The sequence below is a fragment of the Populus trichocarpa genome, chromosome 16 (assembly GCF_000002775.5).
Source record: "Populus trichocarpa isolate Nisqually-1 chromosome 16, P.trichocarpa_v4.1, whole genome shotgun sequence".
Classification (NCBI taxonomy): domain Eukaryota; kingdom Viridiplantae; phylum Streptophyta; class Magnoliopsida; order Malpighiales; family Salicaceae; genus Populus; species Populus trichocarpa.
Window position 1 is genome coordinate 3,477,065 of NC_037300.2, and position 22,614 is coordinate 3,499,678.

Consider the following 22,614-nt stretch of genomic DNA (forward strand, 5'->3'; position numbering starts at 1 on the left):
TTGGTGTAGCGAAAGTTCACAAGAAATAAAATCAAGAGAGGAGAGGGGGGGTTAATTCATTTAAATTTATCAATGAAATTTTCATTGGTAATTCTGTCGACATTGCTGACATGTTAAATTACAAACATTATATTTTTTCTATTCCATCATAATTTTCATCTGCAATTACTAACATAAAATATTCCATCATTATTTTCATAAGAAATTATTGATGAAATATTTTTTTGTTGGTGTTTCCATTACTATTTGTTATAAACACTCCAAGTATCTTGACAAGAACGATTTTAAAACACATAGGAGGTTTAACCACATTAATCAATCTCATGCCCTTTAATTTCACATATATATAAAGAGGGAATACCTTGAGAGTTATCTTCACAAGAGTTATTTATTTTGCATTTATTTACGTATATAATTTATAATTTATTTAATTAAATACATAATCATTTTTTCAATTTGTAATAAATACCTTTTCAATTCTCGGTGTCAAAAATACATTGAAACACACCTGCATATTCATTTTTCACATTAAAAAAACTCTTGATCCTATCCATGGAAAGAAAATATTAGTAATTCACAAGATGAATCAAAATTGTATTGATTGTTAAAAAATATACTTTTTTTTTTTCATAAAAAGAAATTTAGTCCAATGCACGCAATCCGTAATAAAGCGTGGACGTACAGTAACTTGGTAATTCACGAGATGTATTAGGCTAGATCCATTCCTTGTTTTGTTTTTAGTAAAGAAGGTACGTACAAGGATGTTTGTTTTCTTTTGAGAAGGAAACAATGAAGAGCGTGTTTGGCAGTGTGGTTGCGGATGATTTTCAAATAATTTTTCGTACCAAAATGCATGTCAATGATTTTTTTTATTTTTTAAAAATCATTTTTGACATCAGCACATCAAAACAATCCAAAACATATAAACCATATTAAATTTTAGTAAAAATAAAAAATTTCAAAATTTTTAGGAACGCAACCGCAGCCACGTTCGAAGTCTTTAAACTCGTTGTCTTGTGAAGATACTTCTCTTCTTATTTTCATCAATCAAACTTCTCTTGTGTGAAGACCTATCTGATGTGCCGGCAGTATATGCCTTAGATTGCAAGCTAGCTTGCAAATGCAAAGAGCCAGACAAAATCTATCACTTGATCCTGATAAATGTTTAGTACCAAACTTATCAATCCCATGTCTTATATGGATCGATGTCTTTTCTCTACCACCAATATTTTCTTTCCAATTTATAAATAAAACTCGAATTATCTCGCAGCAGATGGAGACAGCAAAATGTCAGCTCAGTCATGACTTCTGATTTCGACTTATCATCACAAATTAGTTGATGAAATAAGGTAATTATCAAAATGTTAGTTTGTGGTTAAAGAAAAATCAAAGCATTAGGGGGTCATTTTAGATTGTTTGATGTGACATCAACAACAAAGAGAACATGGAAGATTTGATGGGCAAAATCTTAAATTTATAGTGTTATATCAAAACACACAAGATTTTTAAATAAGTTAGAAAACTATACTGCTAAAAGAAAACAACTAAAATCCAAAAGCAAAAAAGAAATTAACACAAAATCCAAATTTAAACAATAAACCAGAAAAAAAACCAAGAAAAAATAATCAAATTAGCCCAAACAACTTCTTGGCCTTATCTTGGGATATCCAACCCTATGAGAAAATTACATGTAGAATCACCTGAAAACAATTAAGCTCGATTCAACAGTCAAATATTTTATTATCATATTTTTAAGTTATTATCCTGATTTGACATGACTAAATCTTTTTTTGAGTTTAGAACTATATAACTAGTCCATAAAAACATATGTTAGACTATTTATATAGTCTATCTGTAAAAAATCTCTATTTGATTATGACAGATCCTCGTTCGAATGTCTAGAACCTTCAGCTTTCATAAGCCCAACTGCATCATTGTTTTTTTTTCTTTCGAAAAGCATAAAAATACTAACAATTAGTTGTCAAAACAAATAAAGTGGTTTTTAGAAATTGTGAAATGATTGTTGATTATGCTTTTTTGTTTTTTAAAAAATTGAGTTTTCTATCTATATTTTTTAAAAAATTGAAAACAAAAATGATATCAAAAATCATTTTTCTTAAATTAATTTCTCAAGTTTATGTAGAATTTGAATATTAATGCCTTCAAAAAGATTTTGAATTTTGAATTGATAATTCTAATATGGATCGCATTAGATGACTCATAAGAAAATAACTTCCATGTTGGAGTGCTCACAATATTTCTTGCAATCAATTTTTTTTTATTAATTTCTATTGTAAAATAACATTATTCCAGTGAAATCGGTTATTGTACTGGTTTTGAACAAAAATATATAGAAATTAAAATCTAAATATTATTATATTTAGTTTATGATTTTTTTTTAAAGAATTTTGTTTCCACAAATGCAATAACTTGAATGCAGCCAATCCCCAAAAATCGAAATAAAAGGAAAGTACTTATCTTTCAGACTAATTTTCTTCACACCCATTGTAGCTAGCATGATCTCGTGACCTTTCGTATGAAGATTCAGTTCTAATTATCCTAATCAACATCCTCTTGAATTTATCTAAACAAATGACTCTTTAAAACATAATTAAGTTGATTCAATTCTATAGATTTTCATATTTTCTATAGATTTGCAATTAATATTTGTTTGAAAGAATATCTATGGAAATTCTATGAAATCTCTTATTTATAGAATTACCAAAGCTTCTATTATTGTTTGATTTATATTACTCCTAATTAATTTTAGTAAAATCAATTATTTTGCCAGGGAGTTGGTGGTTTATATGTAAATTGGTTATCAATTACGTATGGATTAAAGAAAATTGATGATCAATTACCTATATGTTGAACACCAATAAAAAAAAATAAGAAACTGCGGAATTAAATTAAATTATTTATTTGATTTTTTGGAACCTTCCTTAATTTATCTGGTAAACTTTGTCCGCTCCTCAAATCCCTGAATGTACTACCTTATTTATAACGATGATGATTCATTCTCTCTCATTAATTATAGATTTCTTTTTTTTTCTTTTGATGAATTTATTCTGTTTTCGCTTGAGATTGCCTCTATTGTGAGTTTGTGCATGCATTTTATGGGTTTAACCTTCGAATTCAGTGTCGTTTTCTTCACCTTAATTACTGTTTTATTTTATTTTACTTCAGATGATTTTGATAGTGGAATTTTGTACCATGCAACTTCTTGCAACTATGTTTATGTTAATGTACGAGAAAGATAAGACCAATCTTGAAAATAAGCTATGAAGATGTCTAAATACATCATATATGAAGCTTGATGAAAACAATGATAGCCTCAGATTAGGCTATTGAATTATACTTAAATTTGATTAGATGATTTTACAGGATAAGTTCCTACAAAGACTAACTTCATCGGTTATTGTATAATTAATTTTTTAAAAATTAAGTCTAAAAGTTGCAGTTTTTTTATTTTAATTATTTATTTTCTACTTAAATTAGCAAATAATTTTATGATGCTATAAAAAATAAGTAGTAACATTCTATTTATTTTCTATTTATATCTTCTTTTTTTATTGGACTCCATGGAGTAATGAGTGATACTTTACTTATCTTCTGAGCTTAAGTTTCTTGTTTCGGTTTGAAGCTTTTTTTAAACTGTTATGATGTTGTTTTAACATCCAACTTATTTTTTTATAAATAAAATATCAAATATTTTATCAATTCTTCTACAGTGTTTAAGTTTATAAGTTTATAGCTCGAGAAACCTAGTTTTTATCTTCTATATATGCTGCGTCATTTATCTTGTGTTTATGATTTTAAATTGATTGATTTGCAGGTGTAGTTTTGTGTTTGTTGTGGGAGGGGAGTAAGAAGGGATAATGATTTCTATTCAGAAATGGAAATGTTCATGGTCTTTGATAGCAACAATTGTGTCTGTAGTGGCACTAGTTTCGGCAGCTCCTCTGTTCTTGTTTCCTGTGCTGCCTTTTTTAGATTGCTTCAATGTTCGGAATTCTAGTGTCCCGATTAATGGAACAGTGGATGAAAGGAATCATCATCATGTCTTGGAAAATTTAAAACCGGTTCTAGATTTAGAGCCTAGGTTTCCCAGTTGACTTGCATGGGGTAGTGGTTAATTCATCGGAATGCTCCATGGAAGGCTGAGATTGGGCGATGGCTTTCTGTCTGTGATTCAGCTACTAAGGATGTCACTGTTGTTGAGGTAATAATACTACGAGTAACGATAATTATTAATTTGAATTAAGTAGTGTCTCGGAGAAGAAGATAACGAAGACAAATTAACATATATATTTTTTAAGTTTTATGTTTTAAAAATATAAAAATTTATTTCAAAATTATTTCTTAGATAAATTTATTTATATCTCTTTAATTTATTTTTTTATTTGTCACGTAACACTGACCAAAACCAAATGCCAAATGTAAGTGACATTATTGAAATCCTTTCGATATTTGCAGTCGAGGGAAATGCTTATTCTCTCTAGGTGGAAGAACTTGGTGAAATTCGATCGACTCATGAGGCTAGATTTAGATCTTGACATGCTCTTTCTTAGTTCTTAGACAGCTTAAGTTGATGTCAAATCCAGTTTCAGTCTGCTAGGTGTTTTTGTCAACTGTTTTGTTTGCAGACAAAAAGGGGCAGGAGCTGCAAAAATAACTGTAGTGGTCAAGGAGTTTGTAACTATGAACTTGGTCAATGTCGGTGTTTTCACGGATTTAGAGGTGAGCTATTTTTCTATTTTATTTTGATCTACATCAATTTTAGTGAAAAATCTTAAATAAATAGCGGAAACTAGTACAGGTTGACATCTCCCTTTGATTATCCCTGTTATAAGAACCATTAGTTTGTTCATTCGATGAACATGGAAGTTGGAACTGCGGGACTGGAAAAGTCAGATGGCTACTCGGAAATTGATTTTGAAAATACAGATGATTAGATTTGGCATTGCCAACAGTGGATGGTTTCCAGGGTCGAGAGAAGGAAGCCATCATTATTTCAATGGTTCGATCGAACTCAAAGAAAGAGGTACTTTAAGCCTCTGCAGTTCATCTTTTTTATTCCTTTCAGATTTTAGATGAAGAAGATTAGTTATAGAGATTTTAGCAGTTGAAACTTGGGAATATTTTCAGAACATTTCAGGTGGGGTTTTTGAGTGACCACAGGCGAATGAATGTGGCTGTGACACGGGCAAGAAGACAGTGCTGTCTTGTATGTGACACGGAGACAGTGAGTAGTGATGGGTTCTTAAAGCGATTAATTGAGCATTTTGAGGAGCACAGGGAGTATCTAAGTGCATCAGAGCACCTCAATGGATAAGCAAAGGTTGCTAGTGAAGAGGGCTGTTTTAAACTGTCAGAGATTATCAAATCGTTTACTGGAAGATGTAACTGGGAAAGTATTCTCACCATCTGACAGTTGATTGGAGAAGATTTTACCTGTTTTTATTCATCTAATTGACCAGAAACGATTATGCTTTGTATTTTTTACCAGAATTTTGAAATAGATTATCAAAATCTAGTCTATATTCTTTCGCTTTTTAGGTAATGGGTTTCCAGATAAATTGAACTACACTTGCTAGAAAAAGCCTTATCATCACAGCAAGTAATTGGCATGGAATTGAAGTAAATGCAAGCGATTTTGACGGTGTAGTTCAATTAAAGCAAGAGAAAAGGAAAGACAAAAAGGATAGCTTCTCAATTGCCGTAATCAACGAGGAATTATCTAAAGCCTCAGAGGGGAATTTAAGCAAAAGACTGCATTTGCATATAATTTTGCAAGGGATGTGCTGCATGAGTAGCATTTGTATCTATGTTTTGTATTTGCTTCTTTCATTCATCGAATTTTCTGTCATTGCTCATAGTTCTATGCTTTACCAGACCTTCACAGTTCAATCGTTGTTTGGCAGTGTCAGTCTGATCCGTACTTCCAGGTAAAATCCTGAATATTAACCTCATTCGTTTTCATCTCTAGGATATCAAATTATAGACATTTTTAGGTTTGATCCTGCACGAGAACACAAATGATAAGAGGGCTCACTGATCAAATTATGGAAGGAATGTGAAGTCTGCTAAAGCATAGAACTGCGGGTGTGGAAAACGTACGCCAAGATTATTTTGTCCATCAATTATCTTGTAACATGCTTCCTTGTGAATTCCTATGTCGTAAAGCAAGCAAATTGCAGAAGTACATATAAATCTAGCGTTGCCAAAATCAGCCCAACAAACATGGGTAAGTTCACATCAGCCATGGGTCAAGAAGAAACCTAGTAATTAAGTTGCTACTATCATATTGCAATATGAACTTCCTTCCACCCAACCCTTGCTCCTATAACGCCTCCGCTCTATCTATCTGGTAAGGTCAAATGCTTTCTAGTCTGATCTATGTTGCCAATGAACAGAAGTAACGACTATCATAGAGCAATTCAAATGGCAGTAGATCTAGAACAATCTAAGTATGACCTTATTATGTGAAAGCAGACATTCTAGTTCCAAACAAGTAAGCAGCAAAGCTAGCTTTCACTCTCCCTAAATCATTTTATCCTCCTAGAAGTTCCAAATGGAAGTTGGGAAAGCCGGCTCATCTTGGACGTCATAAACTGGAAAACTATTTAATTCTGCTGCTTGATGATCTGTAATTCCATGCATTTCAATCAGTGAATCCCAATTGAAACTCTTGTCTGCCAATGCTGCAAGTTCGTTTTCATATTTTTGTGAAGATTCTGGCACCGTGAGACATTCTTCGACATCATTGCTATCTGGCTGTTTCTCTTCTTTCAGTATGCCCAGCTGCTGAAGGAACTCGTTCAGATCAATCTGTGGTTTCTCGTCATGATTTCTTAGCAGCATCTTCTCTGATGATATTTCCACATCTTTCTCTGCTACGGCGAGATTTGCTACATGGTTTTCGTCACTTACAATCATCACTTCATTTCTGGATTCAGAGGAGGAAGAACTAGAAGCGACAGAGGATTGATGAAGGGGCCTGTTATTCTTGAGTTCTTCGAGCCGCTGATGGATGACATGAACGCTAGGCTGTGCATGTATATTAAGCAGCCCACAAGAAGGGAACATGGAAATGAAGTTCTTGGAAGGAATCCATTTGAGCTTCTGTGATTTGTTTAGAGGATTAAAGTTAGACTGAAGGTGAGGTAGATTAAGATAAGCATCCGGTCCATACAATCTTCTTGCAGCCTCATCATAGGCCATAGCAGCTTCTTCAGCAGTGGCAAAAGAACCCAACCACAGTCTGGTTCTCTTCTTGGGTTCTCTTATTTCTGCCACCCATTTGCCCCATGTTCTCTGACGAACCCCTCGGTACTCACACATGGCATTTTGAGGACCGCCTTTGCCTCTTGTTGGACCTTTCTTCCACGGCTTCAATGGAGACCTTCTGCAATTTTCCATTAGAGTTTTTGGGGTGTGAAAGTAAGCCCAGTGAGGAGTGTGAGTGACAGTAGGGACTTGGGGAATACAGAAAATGGGTGGAAAGGCGCGGGATATGTAGTGTGAGAGAACAGCTTTGGTTTAAATGTTGTCACGTTTAGGAAGAGTTCATGCCCATGTGACCGTTTGTGAGTGTTTAATAATTTCAAATCTTAGTAATTTTTAATTATTTTGATGGCGGTTTTTTTTTTAATATAGAAAACCATTTAATTATAATATGTCTCATCAAGTATGGAGTAGGAACTTGGAAGGAAGAAGTTGACATAAGCAAAAATGATAAAATGTAATGCTACATATCCAAATTCCAGTGTTTATTTTTGCAGTGTTTTTATAAAAAAATATTTTTTTAAGTATATTTTTTATTGTTAAAAAATATTATTTGAATATATTTTTAAATAAAAAATATTTTAAATAATAACTGCAATTACAACAACAAATACTACGGCAGCATTAAGAATATTGCTGGAGCTTGTCCATCACATTAAACAGACTCGTGAAAAAAAAAAAAAATTACAAGCCCATTGATGAAAAATGGAGTTATACTTTGAAGTGTGAACAAACTAGTCGCAAGAAACAATGGGTGACTTCTCTAGTATTTCTTAATGCATTCTCATTTAACACCAGCATGTCACACGAGAAATTATTGCACAAAATATAAATCAAATTCACAGCATAAAATGGTATTTTGTATTGAATTCCACGGCTTATGTGAAAGGTTTTTCATCAAAGTGATGAGATTTTTCCTTTCTTTTACCAAAGCTGATGAAGATTATGCCAAGTAATTTCGCTGTGATAATGACTGGAATGTTGTCATGAACAGCTTGACTGCCTTTGGAGTAATGAAATGAAGTGATTCTTGCAATAAAATCCAACTTGCAAAGCGATCGCTCTCTGACTTCCTTTGCCTTGGATTCTATACTAGTGTTTCTACATGAATTGAATCTTTACTTGAGGAAACTCACCTCAACATTTTTCATTTTCACGAGCCCTATTTCACATGTTGTCCTGCCATTGACGACCTGATTCCCGAGACTCTCATCTTTATCCCATGCCAATGCTCTCTCCACCCTTCCTTTCTCTCTCCCTGGGTTAATTACTTGAGTATACTGTACCTAGCAGGCCTGCAAATTACCAAGACATGTCACGTGAGTAATAGTAGATTGTGCTCATCACCTTGCTCCACTAACTGTCATTAGTGAATGTCTGAATGATAGTTACCATGATTTAGTAATGATCGAGCAAATTTATTTATGTATTTTTTTGATTGAGGAGTTCTCATTAACGAGGTCAGATCTGTTAGCTGTTAGTGGTTAGGGACCAGGCTAGTGATAACCTTTTCGTGGGACATGAATCTGATTTAAACGTACGATTTTCAACTCTAGCAAATTGTATGCTAAGTTGATTTGATACAGAGATGAGTATTGATGAGTTATTTTTTACAAAAAGATTTTCATAAATAAAAATAACCTTAAATAAAATAAGTTTTGTAAATATGACAGACCTGAAATACTTGGTCTTAACAATCAATCAAACTCAAAGTAAAAATACTTTTAGCGAACATGTCAAGCCCAAAAAACTTGGGTTTGGTAGTCAACTTAGCCTAAAGTAATGTAGATCTGACATGTTTGGTAATGTTTAAGTTCTAAGACTAAATGTTTGACAGTGGATGATTCTCTACAATAAAATTATAAAAGATATGATAAACCATCATGTTTATATTCATAGGTATATACAAGGTCTTTTAAGAGACATATTATACTTGTTATCTCATTAATAATATATAAGAGATATTTATCTTCTATTAATATCGCCGAAAGCATAAGGTTTTTCAGTCATTCCCTTCTCTGAAAATGACAAGGTTCACATCCAGGAAAAATATCATAACTTTTTATCTCTTAAGATAAAAATATATAGATTTCATAGCATTAATCAATTTAAAACTCAAAAACAAATATCATTGTTCCTTAAATTTAAAGTTCTTTTAAGTAATTTATTTTTTCAAGTCATTTAATATTTTTCTCATAAATATATTGACTTTATCAACGAGGAGAGTCTTTAAGTCTCTTCGATTGAAACTATTTTTGCAAGTACTCAAGCTTCTATCATAAGTCTAGAGTTTCTTAGATTAAGAAGAAGAAATCTAAACACTTGAACATATTAATTAACCTCTATCACAAACACTAAATAATTTTTTATTTATATATCTTGGATTTTAACTAGTACATTGGCCTACGCTACACCATGGATCAGAGCAAAAAAAAAAAATGCAATAAAAAAATCTATGTATTGGCAACGTGTCTCCTAGAAAAAAAATATTTTAACCATGTATTGAATGCTATTTTAATTTAATATTTTTAATTTAATATTAAGATGGAAACACATTGGGTTAACATATGCTGACATGTAAGTGAGGATAATCTTAAAAAAAAAAAGTGAAAAGCTTAGTGCTTAATTAACTTAACGTTGAAGGATAAAAATTGTAAAAAATAGCACTTATCTAAAAAAAAAAAAAACCTAAGTAAACTTGAGTTAACCAAGTAAATTCATGATATTCAATAAAAATTTTATACTAAAAATTGTTTTTCATTTAATTACATGATGATAAAAACACATAAGAGTTTTTTTTTTTACCAACCATGTCATTAGATTTAATAAATTTTTTACTAAAAATTGTTTTTCATTTAATTACAAGATGATAAAAACACATGAGAGTTTTTTTTTTTTTGACCAATCATGTCATTAGATTTAATAAATTTTTTTTATTAAAAATTGTTTTTCATTTAATTACAAGATGATAAAAACACATGAGAGTTTTTTTTGCATGGAACATTTTTTAAAAGGAAAGAAAACCGTACTTAAAACATAACAGACATGGAGATATGAGAAATCGCACTGACTTGTAAATATAAAAATAAATAAATAAATACTGGAGTAAAAGACGAAAGTTATGTTTTTTTAGCCTCATTTCATGGAGATTCTGTCAAGTGATCCAAAGCTATAATCAAAACTCGTCTAGGTGGTGCCACCATGACCTGACAGCCAGGGCACAAAATGAACCTCCAATGACCATTTTCTTTAAATTATTTTTTCTTACTCTTTTCATGAAATTATTATTTATTTTATTTAAAATAATTTATAAAATTAATTTTTTTTAATTTCATTCTCGTTCAATTTTTTTATTTGTCAAATTTAATCATTATTTTTATAATTGTTATTTATATAATCTAAAATAATTTTTAAGATTGATTTTTTTATAATTCCATCTTCTTCTTTTTTTCCTATTAGAATTTATTTTTATTATGTAGTTTATTTTTAACTTTGTAATTTTTTTAGATTGATTTTTTTTTCTAATGTCATCATTCAACATTAAATTGATTTAGATTGAGTTTCTTGATTAAGTTTATGACTAGAATTTCACAGGTTACAAGTGTGAAATTAACCCAGCTTTAGGAGATTTGTTCAAGTTTGCTTAGTTTTTTTTTATCATTTCTTTAAGCTAATGTTTTTTTTCTCAATTTCATCCTTCAACATTTATTTAATTGGAGATTACGCTCCTTTTTTTATCTGCTTTCTACGTCCTTTGTTTTATCCTTTTTTTATTTAATTAGGTTATCTCGGGTCTTTTTATTTGTTGTTTTTTAATTTATTTTTTTAAATAAATGTTATTTTTAAATTAAATAGAATTGATTGATTGAATATAGGCATGAGAAACTCACTTTGTTATGTTTTGTTTGTTTTGCTTTTCTAGGTCGTTGCTCTAGTAACCTATTAGAGTTCTTATAGTGTCGTCGTACAGCCTTTTATAGTGAGGTTTGAACAATCTTTGTGAACTCTTTTGGTGGTGGGTGATGTCCATGGTGGAATGACGGTGATTCTTCAACATGTTTTTTTTTTTCTCTTCTCAAGTATGATATTGACAACTTATTTTTTTTAGTTAATTATGGTTCATTTATTGTTGTTGTCTACTTCCTAAATCAAATTATTAGATTACACAATCTTATTGGATTCAGTCAAGTTAATGGCCTGAGTAAAGAGTTTTTCTTATTTTTTTAAAAACACTATCGTCTCTTGAGCATCCATTTTTACGTTAAAATAAAAGAACAGAGTCTCAAATGTAAACTTGATACAAAGAGGAGGGGATTTTACTATACCCCTCTTAAAAAATACAACTCACTTTAATAATATTTTTTCCCCTTTGGTTTTTTTCCTCAAATCTATGTTTTTTATTTATTTTAATTTCATCATTCAATATTAGAATTACCGGGGATTAGACTTTAGAATTTTTTTTCAATTAACTTTTTATAAAATTATCCCAGTCTGACCCAGACTACAAGTTTGATTGGATAAGTTTTTTTCTCTTTTTCTAATATATATATATATGTATATTCAACAATTAGACTTCATGAATTTTTTTTGTTTGCTTTCTAAGAAGTGATTTTCATTCCATAACTTAGATCACAAGTTTGATAAGTTAACTCAAGTTATTTTTTTATGTTCTTTTCTTAATCAATTTTTCAATTTCAATTACATCCTTCAACATTATATTTATTAGGAATTGAGTTTCATAATTTATTTCAATTTGTTTTCTATTAGGTTATCTCAATCTCATAATTTAAGTTGTAATTTTGACAAGTTAAGCCAAATTAACTCAAGTTATTTTTTTATTCAATTTTTATTTGATTTTTTTTTCAATTTCATCATTCAAATTGGGTTCATTAAAACTTAAGATTCATAATTTATTTTAATTTATTTTCTATCAGATTATCATAGTCTCATAACTCGATATACAGATTGACAAATTAACCAAGTTTGATCCAAATCGATCAAATATATCGTCGTCTTAATATTTATAAAAAATATCATTTTAAACATTTATTTTAAATCAAACTATATTTTTACTGGTTATCCCGGATTTTTTAGACTTGTTAAGTTTTTCAGGTTATATCAAATCAATCTTTTTCAAATAAAAAAAAAAAAAAACATCGGCAACAGCAAGGTATTTTTTTAATGTAAAAATAATCTGAACTGCAGGATAGCATGTGTCAACAATACAGTAACAAGAGAAAATCGGAGCATCAGCGAAAAAGGAAGATCCATTTCATAGACCGTCAAAGTTTTGATAACTAGTATACACTATACAGAAAATAACAAGGTGTCAAGTGTAAACTTAATATACAAAAGTTTCTTTGACAATCAGAATGCATCCTGCTGAAAAAGTAAAGCTGACCAGACCCCAATATAAGAACACATCCATATACGCAAACTGACGAGGCTGGCAAATTCCTACTTGGATTTAGGGCTTAATTTGCACATGTTCCGCCATTTATCCTTGAGGTCTATTGTTGTTCGGCCATTCGAAAATACAGAACTACCATACTCCAAAATGTCCTTCCAGGGATATTTCCCGTCACTTGCAAATTTCTGCACTCCCTCCTTTAACAGTAAAAGAGCAAGAAATTAGAGCCTGATAGATCACAATGAAGAGCTAAAAGCCAAAACTATATGATTTTAGCTTGTGAAAGAAAACAGATTTAGAATGCACAACCAAGAAAATCTCTCTTAAATATGTATAAATGCATTTACCGGTGAGCATACAATTGAAATAAATATTGGTGTCAGAAGCATATACGCAGTAAACAAATACCTTGAGTATCTCCTCCTCATGGGCTGTCCACGGAACCTTTTTTCGCCTCGACTGAGGCATTGCAGGGGTACTGCAGATCAGAATAACATTTTGGTCAACTACAATTGCCACTGCAATCAAATGTCAAATTAATAAGGACAGGGTTTAACAAGGGAGCAAAGTGATTTACCCAAATTCACACACACGACAAAAGAATAATAATAGAAGTTGACATAGCATAGTCAGATTTTTTGAAGGTAGTATACTATAAAAGGAAAAACTGTTTTAATTCTGGAAATGGCATTCAGAGGTGTACTATAACCACCTGCATAACACTTTGAATAACTGGAAACTTACTATTGTCTCTCTCTCTTTCGGAATCTTATGAAGTAATTAGTACTTATTGACTTGTCATCTTCGTCACCAGAGGTTTCTCCTCCATCGCTGCTGATGGCACAAACAGCTTTCTGTCTTCGACCATCTGTTCTCTGGCTTCCAGAGACAATCTCTTTTTCTTTACACAAATGATTATCAACACTGTATTTAGGATCAACACTAACTTGGTGTTGATTTATGTCAAGTTCGGTTCCAGATGAGTTCTCTTGAACCACCTCCTCCCCTTCCTTTTCTACCGTAGATATATGATTAGTCCTAACATTTACATCAGGCTCTTCTTCTCTACACAGCGAATTAACACCAATGCATGATGCCAAAGGCTCTACTTGCTTCTTCTTCCCTTTTCCTTTCTGAAATTGATGGTCATTACCTTCAGATATCTGACCTCGATTATTTGATTGTTTGCGTTTTTCTCCAACCAAATTCTCATAATCAAGAAATTTATTAAGCAGATCCTTATCTTCATTCTGTCTTGAGCTGCCATGTCTTTTGCTAAGTAGTCTTTGAGTATGTTTGTTTGACCGATACTCCTGTCTCGTTTCAATAAATAACTTCAGTTCCTTCCTCGCTGAATAGGCTTTTTTCTTAGCTTCAAGGTACTCTGAAATAGCAAGAGAATATGCACAGAAAGGACAGTAAAAGTCTCCCCTCTCATCAAAATGTGGTGAGAAAACTAAACAGTTCTCATGAATCACCAATGAGCAACTACCAGCACCACAAACCAACAACTGACCATCTTTACAGCATTTTATGCAAAGATTTTGATCTGTCCAGTTAGCTTCTGCCAGAGAATCATGACTTAACATGTATTGAGAACTCAGAAAATGACTCTTCCTCAAACCAACATCAACCCTCTCCTGCTCATACTCGTCACTCTCATTTGACTCATCTTCTTCAGATAGATGGTCTGTGCCAGCTTCTCTTTCATCAGCATCAGTATTCCTGTGAAATCCATTTGAGGATACACTATTTGATGGTTTTTGTTGACCACTATGATCAGATTTGCCTTTGTTTCCATTAACAAATAATCTGTCCGAGGTTCCCACAGATGGTGCAGCATTTGATTTTCTAGGTTCAGCACGGTTGATTTCATCCACAAAGCTATACTGATGGAGTCCATCCCCAGATAGTGGCATTTTGTTGGCATTATGAGCAATTTCATGCTGATTGTGCTGGAATGCATTGTCAGCATCAAGACTATGCCCATGCCTATCTATACCAACATCTTCATCATGATCGTTCTCTACAGGTATGCTTCCTTCCAGTCCTCCCTGTGAAGATTCTTTTTCCAAGTGAAAATCTCTGTTTTCAGAATCCTCAACCACCATCTCAAATGAATCTTCTACCATGTCCTTGTGCTGTGGAGGAGTCGAAGAAATTTGTCCCATGGACAGATTGTCATGCAAGGCATCTTCCTTGAACCTCTTGGCTTGTGGCTGAAGATGGTCACCATCAACACAACCTTGATCTTCATGGTCTCCAGCCAGATTTTGACTAGCCGAACCACTTCTCTCTCTCTCAAAGTGTAACAAGTTCCTGTTATATGAATTGTCTTCCACTACATTCTCATTTTCATGCAGCAAAGGAATGGAACTTTCTTCAGGAGGGTTAATTTGTCCATCAGTATCACTCCCACCTATCCTCCCCACAGGTGCACCATCGTCCCCATAATCTGTAGTGATTCTATTACCCCTATCATTTGCATTCACCAGTTCACTATATTCCTTCAATGAAGCATATGGATGAATACCCTCAAGAATTGCATCTTTCACCTGGTTTTCATAACAAAAAATAAAAACAATCACCAAACAGCAAATGAGGATTAATCATCTCCATTTCTGTTTAACATCCAAACTTAACAAAATAAAGAAATTCTCAATCACCTTCTCCAAAGCACATTTAGGCATGCAAGCTCTTTTATGCATAATGAAAGGGTGAATATCCCATTTCAATAGCTCCGGTCCACCCCTATTCAAATCCGATACTGATGTCTAACAAACAAGAAATCTATGTCAAAATTCACCATCATGGCCCACGGGAGTAACAAGTGTTTTTATAAGATTTCAAACCCAAATTGCTTACAAGTGAAAGCAGAAATAGTAAACCGAATCACCTCTTGCAGTATGGACTGGAGCACATCCTCACAACTCTCCGACAAATCAAACGTGACTTTCAGTTCTTTAGAAGTAACATCATTCGCAATTCCATTATCACTACGACAAAACAAATCCTCTAAGCATCTCAAAGCAACCATTTCCCTCGTGTTTTTCCCCAAATCATCAGGTATTTCCGGAGCTGCCTCAATCAATTCTGGAACAAATCAAAACAAAACACCTCAGCCCCCACCAAAAGAACAATCAAAACAGCCCAAGTAAATTACATTTCATTTCAAAACACACAACACAAATTCCTTACACCCTCATTTATGAATTCGAGAATGCAGCGCACATACCATGTAAAATCGAGGGCTCTATTTGCCGAAAACTTGCCAGGTACTCAATCACCCAAAGCCACGCGAGGGTCGTAGCTGAACTAGATGGGTCATCCATCAAAGCCTTTTTTTTTCAAAACCTACCAAAAAAAACAATAATTTTGAAATAATAAATCACCATAAATTAGGGTTTGTTAATTTAAAGAATGAGAACCCTACTTTGTGCACAGACTAAAGATTGATGAAAGGGACAGTTAACGCTAATTAGTTTGTTTGGTTTATTAAAAAGAGGTTTGATTTTGTGGGGGAATTCAAAAAAAAAAAAAGTTGTTCTCTGTTTTGGGGAGTTGTTGATTTTCTCAGGATCCAAACATGAGATAAGAGAGAATTCGAAAGATAAAAAAGAGTGTAATTTGTAAGTACCTTTTCTAGTGAATTTAAATCACAGAGACGCAAGCCAACGGTCATGTATGTATGTCGAGAAATGGAGTTCCAATTTTTGGAGAATTGAATTCCTACGGTCTCTTATCAGTTATCACTTTCCCTTTTGTTTAATTGATTTTTTTAATTTCGTTTTATTAGAAGGATTTCGATTCTCGGCTTCTCGTTTTTTCTTTCCTTCCATTATTTGGGGAATAGAAAAAACGACCATCACTTCGGCTGGAATTAACTTATTTTTTCTTTCCATTTCCCCTTATTTTTCTAATTTTTATAAATATAGATGTACTATATAGATAAATTTAATTTTGTTGTTAAATAGTTTTTCCTATATTTTATTTTTATTTTTATTTTTATTTTTTTCAAAATTTCAATTAAGACTTTCATCTAGTTTCAAGATTTTTTTTAATCTATATTTCGGTTGAAATTTTGTTTTTTGAATAAAAATAACATCATTTTATAAGAAGCTTAACGTTTTTCATTGACTGATCTCTTACAAAATAATAGTATGAATAATTGAATATTAAGATAATTTAATTAATAAAATTGTATTTAAGTATTTCGAGTGGAATGAGGTTCATTTTGCTCATTTTCGATTTTTAACCATAAAGGAATTCATAGTGTTAGCTAACAATACGGGAAAAAAAGACTACCTTCGTTCTATATACAAATGCTTCCACATGGATAAAAGGGTTAATTTACCGTTATAGCATATTTGACTATGTAGCTGCAGTTGTTTTTTAAAATATTTTTTACTTGAAAATATATTAAAATAATATATTTTTTATTTTTTTAAAATTATTTTTGACATCAGTGTATTAAAATGATCTAAAATCACCAAAAACATATTAATTTAAAGTAAATAAAAAAATTCAAATTTTATCAAAAACACTTTTAAAACGCAAAAACAAACAAAAAACCGTATTATATAGCATGTCCATATTTTATTTGTATAAACTAATATTTTGGCGTAGAAAGCATGTTTTAAAAAAACCAAAAGAAAAACAATGATTTGGTTTATAGCCTCATCAGGTTTAACAAGTTGGTTTTAATTTAATTAGATAATAATAGCAAATAAATATTTAAAAACAAAATCACGATAACCTAAAAAAACCCTTGAACGTAAGATATCGGATAAAAAAAGAGATAAAAAAAATGTCAAGGTCAAACTAAGATGGTGTGACAGACATGTAACATGAATAATAAAGGGCTAGCCAACCTGGGATAACTTGGAAAACTCGTGGTCCCATAAGATCGGAATAACCTGATAAAAAACTAAAAAAAACCACAAAACAATTTTTTTAAAAAAAAAAGTCCGAACAATGAAATCATAAAAGAAAATAAGCCAAACAAAAGAATGTATCCGCGTTAATTTTTCAGACCTGTGACCCAAGTTATTAGACTAGAAACAACATACATGAAAAAATAGCAAAGCTCAATCCCCATCAAGTCAAATACTGAATGATGAAATTATATATAAAAAAATCAATTACACAAAAGGATCTAAAGTAAAAATATAGTAATTAGAAGAATTAGGGTGGAAATCAAAATAAAAAATAAATTAGAGGACAACTATAAATTTTCAATTGGATGGTTAAATTGAAAAGAAAAATAACTTTAACAAAATAAAATAAAAATCATATGAATGAGGACCAAATTGAACAAAATAATACACCATAAACGTGGATTGAATGATAAAATTGAAAACCTATAAAACTTTTACAAAATGACTAAGGAAAAAAATATAAATCAAAATAATAAGGACCAAATTATAAAAAATAATATATAACAAATTAGAATTGAAGGATTAAATTGAAAACAAATAAGACTTCTACAAAAGGACTAAAAGCAAAAATTAAAAATAAAAAAAATAAGGATTAAAGTTGAAATATCAACAATAAAAATAACCAACCTAAAATTTTCAGGGGAGGAGATAGAAAAGATTAGGGGAAAAAAGAAGAAGGGTCGATTGGTGATAAATCACCCCACCGTAGCCGACACACGATGTCTCAGGAAAAAGAGGACGCGACAGTGCTTTCAATGACACAATGATAGGGCATTTTATACCATCAGAAGGCGTCGCACGCGTCTCTCAAAGTGCATGAATGCCTCACACGTGCCAACAATTTTTTCAATTTAATTAATATTGTATCCCTTTTAAAAGACCCAAAGGCCCTTGGTGAACTTGATAATCACCAAAGCCAAAGTGAAAAGACTAAAAGGCCCATGTGCACATAGTGTAATATTTTATTTATTTATTTCAAGAGTAAACCTATCATTTCACTATATTTTTTAAATGAAAAGACAAAAATATCCCTCTTAGCCTGTTTTAGAAATTCTAACTTTGAGGGTAATTTGGTTATTCTGCTGTGTTAAAAAAAAGACTTATACTTCTAGTAAATTCTTTAATGAGTAATAGAACATGTTAAAAGACCAAAATACCTCCACCATAAAGACAATTGGTTTTCTTTGGAGGACAAAAATGTAATTACACAATTAAAGTGAATAGTAAAATATGTCTTCATGGACAGTAAATTTTCCTTCCTTTTTAGTTTTTATTATATATTAAAATCAAATATATTGTTAAGAAATAACTTAATAAATATTCTCAAGTTTGCGTTTGAGGTAAAATAGCCATCCAATTTTGTCAAATTAGAGGTAGTTGACCTAGTTCAATTGAGCTCCATTTCCATGGAAGAAGTTACCCTAATGGGAGTCTCCATTTTATATACATGGTGGAGCAATACATTAAAAGTACTCACTTCTATATTGATCTTTTATATAAGTTTTTAAAAACTGATAATTAAAAAAAAATAGTTGATCCCTTATCTTTCAATTTCATTCTTATCCAATAAATTTTATTCAACTGCCTTGAATTTTGAGGGGAAAATGCAATTATATGAAAAAAAATTAAAAAAATAATTTTTTGTGCATAATCCATCCATTAATATAACACTCATGCCTTTTAGTTTTCTACTTATAGAAAATCTTATATATGGCTAGTACGCCTCCTAATTCAATATAATTAATTAAAAGGCAAATATTCTTTTCCTTATTTTCCAAACCACGATATCCATTGTTATCCATGATCATACATTTCTATTACCTTGGTGAACAGAAGTGTTTAGCATCTAACCATCCTCGCGGCGGCAGAAATCCACAGGAAATAAAAAAGCAGCTACCAGTTTGGCTTTGAAAGTTCATTGGGCATGTTTGGAGAAACACGACCTCAAATTGATATCACCAACAACCGTTCTGGAAGTTGAAATTAGGTATGGACCATCATTGTCACCGTCACCGTCACGTTGAAACGTTCCATATGAGAATTTTCTGTCGAGCAGAAAATCATCATGCCAGCCAGAATTAAGAGGATGTTTGGCATTGCTGTTGGAAAGTATTTTTAAAAAAATTTGATTTTTTTTTTAAAGTAATATGTTTTTGATGTTTTTAAATTATTTTGGTGTGCTAATATCAAAAATAATTTTTAAAAAATAAAAAAATATTGTTTGCATACTTTTCTGAGTGAAAAGCACTTTGAAAAATAACTACAATCACACTCTCAAACACCCTCTAAAAAGAATGCCCTCATATTGGAATCACAATCGCTTGCAGAAAACGCTTACTTTATTTTTATTTTGGATATGTTTAACTGGAGCCGTTTGAGCTTTGAACAAGTTAAACCAAGCTTATACTTTTCCCCCCTATTATTTTTCTTCAGAAAAAAACCTTTTATTCCTCTTCCAATTTTCGTGAGCGTTTCTTCCAATTATGTGTTTTGAATCGTTTCGATACGCTGATTTCAAAAATAATTTTTAAAAAATAAAAAAAATATCATTTTGATGCATTTCAGTACAAAAAACACTTTGAAAAGCAACCATAACCACACTTTCAAATAAACCCAAATCATCATGAAATCTTCATCCTCCTAGACCTCATAATCCCTTTAAACTTTAAAGGTTGCAATACATGCATTTCGTTTGCATAAAGGGATCTCTTTGATTGATCAAATCCCAGAATACGAGGCCACAAAATCCAACTACATGCCTCATAGTAAACAGGCAATATTCCTCCCTGCTTACCAACCACTACAAAACGCATCCAGAAAAGTGCCAAATATATGATTTATATTCTTTCTTTTATTGATGCTTGTTTCCTAGCACATGAATGCTCCAATTTCCCTTTCAGCCCCACCTGTCCTCTTGGACCGAATTAAGATACCGTTTGTAACACTGCAAGGTTTTAAGAAACAAAATCATCAATTTTTTCTGTTTTAATTTAAAAAAATTATTTTTTTAATTTTTATTTGAAAATATATTAAATAATATTTTTTAATTTATTTTTTACGTGATTCATCAAATTAAAAAAAAATAATTCAAAGTGTCATAAAACTCTAGTACAAAAAAAGTTCGAAAATTGTCAGTCGCTAGCCCATCAATTCCTGCACCCACTGTATTTTCCCAAAATCTCAAAGTTCTCTGTGTCCCATTCTCAAATCTCTCATTTATTTTTATTATGGGAATTTATCATTTATCTAAAAAAGAGATCTTTTTCTTTTTTTAACAATTAGTTAGATACATCATGGAGAGTTGGAACTCCCTTCGATACATGTGAATAGGTTTATGAATACTTATTTTCGCACCTAAGGTTTTATACAAAAAAAAAGAAAAGGAAATGCAATTCCGGATTTATTAATGATAAATCCCAATTAATCAATCATAAATGCGTAATAAAAATATAATTACTGAGGCCAGGTATGAACAAACCATTCCAGAAACTAGACAAAAATTAACAAAATACACTTCAGACTTTTAATTAAGAGGGGGAAAAAAACAATTTATATAATCAAATTAAGATTGCTTGCAACAAAATACGTTCCCAGGTTCCAAAACTCTATGGGCAAACGAGAAACGAAAGTATTACTAAGTATATAACCATATTTAATTTATTTCCCATCCACAGAAAATCCTGATTTCCAGTATCAAACTCAACAACATCAACAACAAAACTGATTAAAGAAAAAAAAGAAGAAAAACTAGAAAAAGAAAAAGACTATGGTAGCGGCAACAAATTGTGAGGTGGGGAGTGATTATACGGTGAAAGGAGCGGAGACGAAGTCTACCTGGACAAGTTAAAGAGATTGCGAAAGAAACGAGAAAACACAAGACGAATCCTAGGATAAGCCCTGACGGTGTACAAGGATGTCTGGCGTAATACATCCTCCATGGTCTCCACGAATAAGTTTAGAGATCGAATGGGCGGAACGTAGAGGGTCAAAGGCACCGCCGAGAAGGCCACCGCGAAGAACAACTGCAGCATAGTTAGATCGATTGACTGGTCGTTGAGCTTTTCTTTTTTTTTGGTCGAGACCCAAAATAGGTTGGTTTCAGAGAGAGATAGAGAGAGAGAGAGTTATTTATTATTTGTGTAATGATTGTTTAGTTCAAAGGGGAGATGATATCACTAATTTGATGATAAGGATATGGGAGGGTACTTGAATGTTTGTATTTATAGTGGTGGTACAAGGTAGGTAAAGCTTATTTCGAATTGTATTTTTAATTATGTTTAGATATGTTTTAAAATATATTTATTTTAAAAAACAATATTAAATTTTGGTGTTCTTTGAGATGTAAAAAAATTCTTAAAAAATTAATTTAATATAATTTTAAAATCTACAACTAAACCCTAATACTTTAAATATAAAATGAACAAAATAATTGGTGAAGAGTTTTTTATATTTTAGCCAAACTCTAGTGGATAATCATAAACTGGTTATCATATTCATTTTTTTTTTAAGAAATCATGATGAAAATATTGCAATTTTTATCTTTTAGAAAATATATTTGGAAATTTTTTAGGATTTTTCCGTGTGTACGAAAACAAAACATTTTGGTTTTTTGAATTTTTTTTTGAAATTTTGGAGGAAACCGAGTATTTTTAATACAAGATCTGTATCTTATAGTGTACGTCTATAACCTGATATTATAAAAAATTATTGGAAAAACGCACGAGGAACCCACACATATTTTAAAATGCCCTTTGAAAATTTTGAAGTTTTTTTAATATTATTGTATTATTATATTATTATTTAATATATTGGGCTGGGTCAGGCCCAGCCAAATCGAGTTAGGCCGACAGCGGCCCAACAGACTCGACCTGTTTTTTAGGGTGGGCTGGACTCGGCCTAATCATATGGATCGAGCTAAAACAAGTCCAATCCAACTCAATTGAGTTGGGCCAACTAGCAGCCCAACAAACCCTCCTTTTT

General features: G+C 31.5%; 2 protein-coding genes and 1 long non-coding RNA gene across 5 annotated transcripts; 1 reads left to right on the forward strand and 2 right to left on the reverse strand.

Moving 5' to 3' along the window:
- The first annotated feature begins 3,704 nt into the window (after window positions 1-3,704).
- On the forward strand, window positions 3,705-5,558 carry LOC7484005 (uncharacterized). The gene is made up of 2 exons (XR_002978299.2): window positions 3,705-5,044; window positions 5,159-5,558. It is a non-coding gene; the product is annotated as an uncharacterized LOC7484005 (long non-coding RNA).
- Window positions 5,559-6,149: 591 nt separating this feature from the next.
- LOC7468967 (dehydration-responsive element-binding protein 2F) lies at window positions 6,150-7,473 on the reverse strand. The gene has a single exon (XM_002323273.4). It carries the CDS (start codon window positions 7,420-7,422, stop codon window positions 6,562-6,564), a length of 861 nt encoding a protein of 286 aa, XP_002323309.1. The 5' UTR covers window positions 7,423-7,473; the 3' UTR covers window positions 6,150-6,561.
- A 5,063-nt stretch (window positions 7,474-12,536) lies between these two features.
- Window positions 12,537-16,523, reverse strand: LOC7484006 (uncharacterized). 3 transcript variants are annotated; one of them, XM_024588038.2, is made up of 7 exons: window positions 16,335-16,522; window positions 15,933-16,051; window positions 15,594-15,790; window positions 15,364-15,471; window positions 13,445-15,252; window positions 13,106-13,175; window positions 12,537-12,894 (listed from the first exon to the last, which is right to left on the reverse strand). In XM_024588038.2, the coding sequence occupies exons 2-7, from the start codon at window positions 16,027-16,029 to the stop codon at window positions 12,745-12,747; spliced, it is 2,430 nt and encodes an 809-aa protein (XP_024443806.1). In that variant the 5' UTR covers window positions 16,030-16,051; window positions 16,335-16,522; the 3' UTR covers window positions 12,537-12,744. The 3 variants fall into 3 exon arrangements, with proteins under 3 accessions (XP_024443806.1, XP_024443805.1, XP_052304078.1); XM_024588037.2 differs by having other exon boundaries at window positions 13,442-15,252; window positions 16,335-16,520; XM_052448118.1 differs by lacking the exon at window positions 12,537-12,894 and having other exon boundaries at window positions 13,104-13,215; window positions 13,442-15,252; window positions 16,335-16,523.
- Between the last annotated feature and the right edge of the window lie 6,091 nt (window positions 16,524-22,614).

Coding starts and splice junctions, on each gene's coding strand:
- LOC7468967 (XM_002323273.4), bottom strand. CDS start 7,422: ATGGAAAATTGCAGAAGGTCTCCATTGAAGCCGTGGAAGAAAGGTCCA.
- LOC7484006 (XM_024588037.2), bottom strand. CDS start 16,029: ATGGATGACCCATCTAGTTCAGCTACGACCCTCGCGTGGCTTTGGGTG. Junction 15,791..15,932: donor AGAGCCCTCGATTTTACATG/GTATGTGCGCTG, acceptor GATTTGTTCCAG/AATTGATTGAGGCAGCTCCG. Junction 13,176..13,441: donor CGAAAGAGAGAGAGACAATA/GTAAGTTTCCAG, acceptor TCTGATCTGCAG/TACCCCTGCAATGCCTCAGT.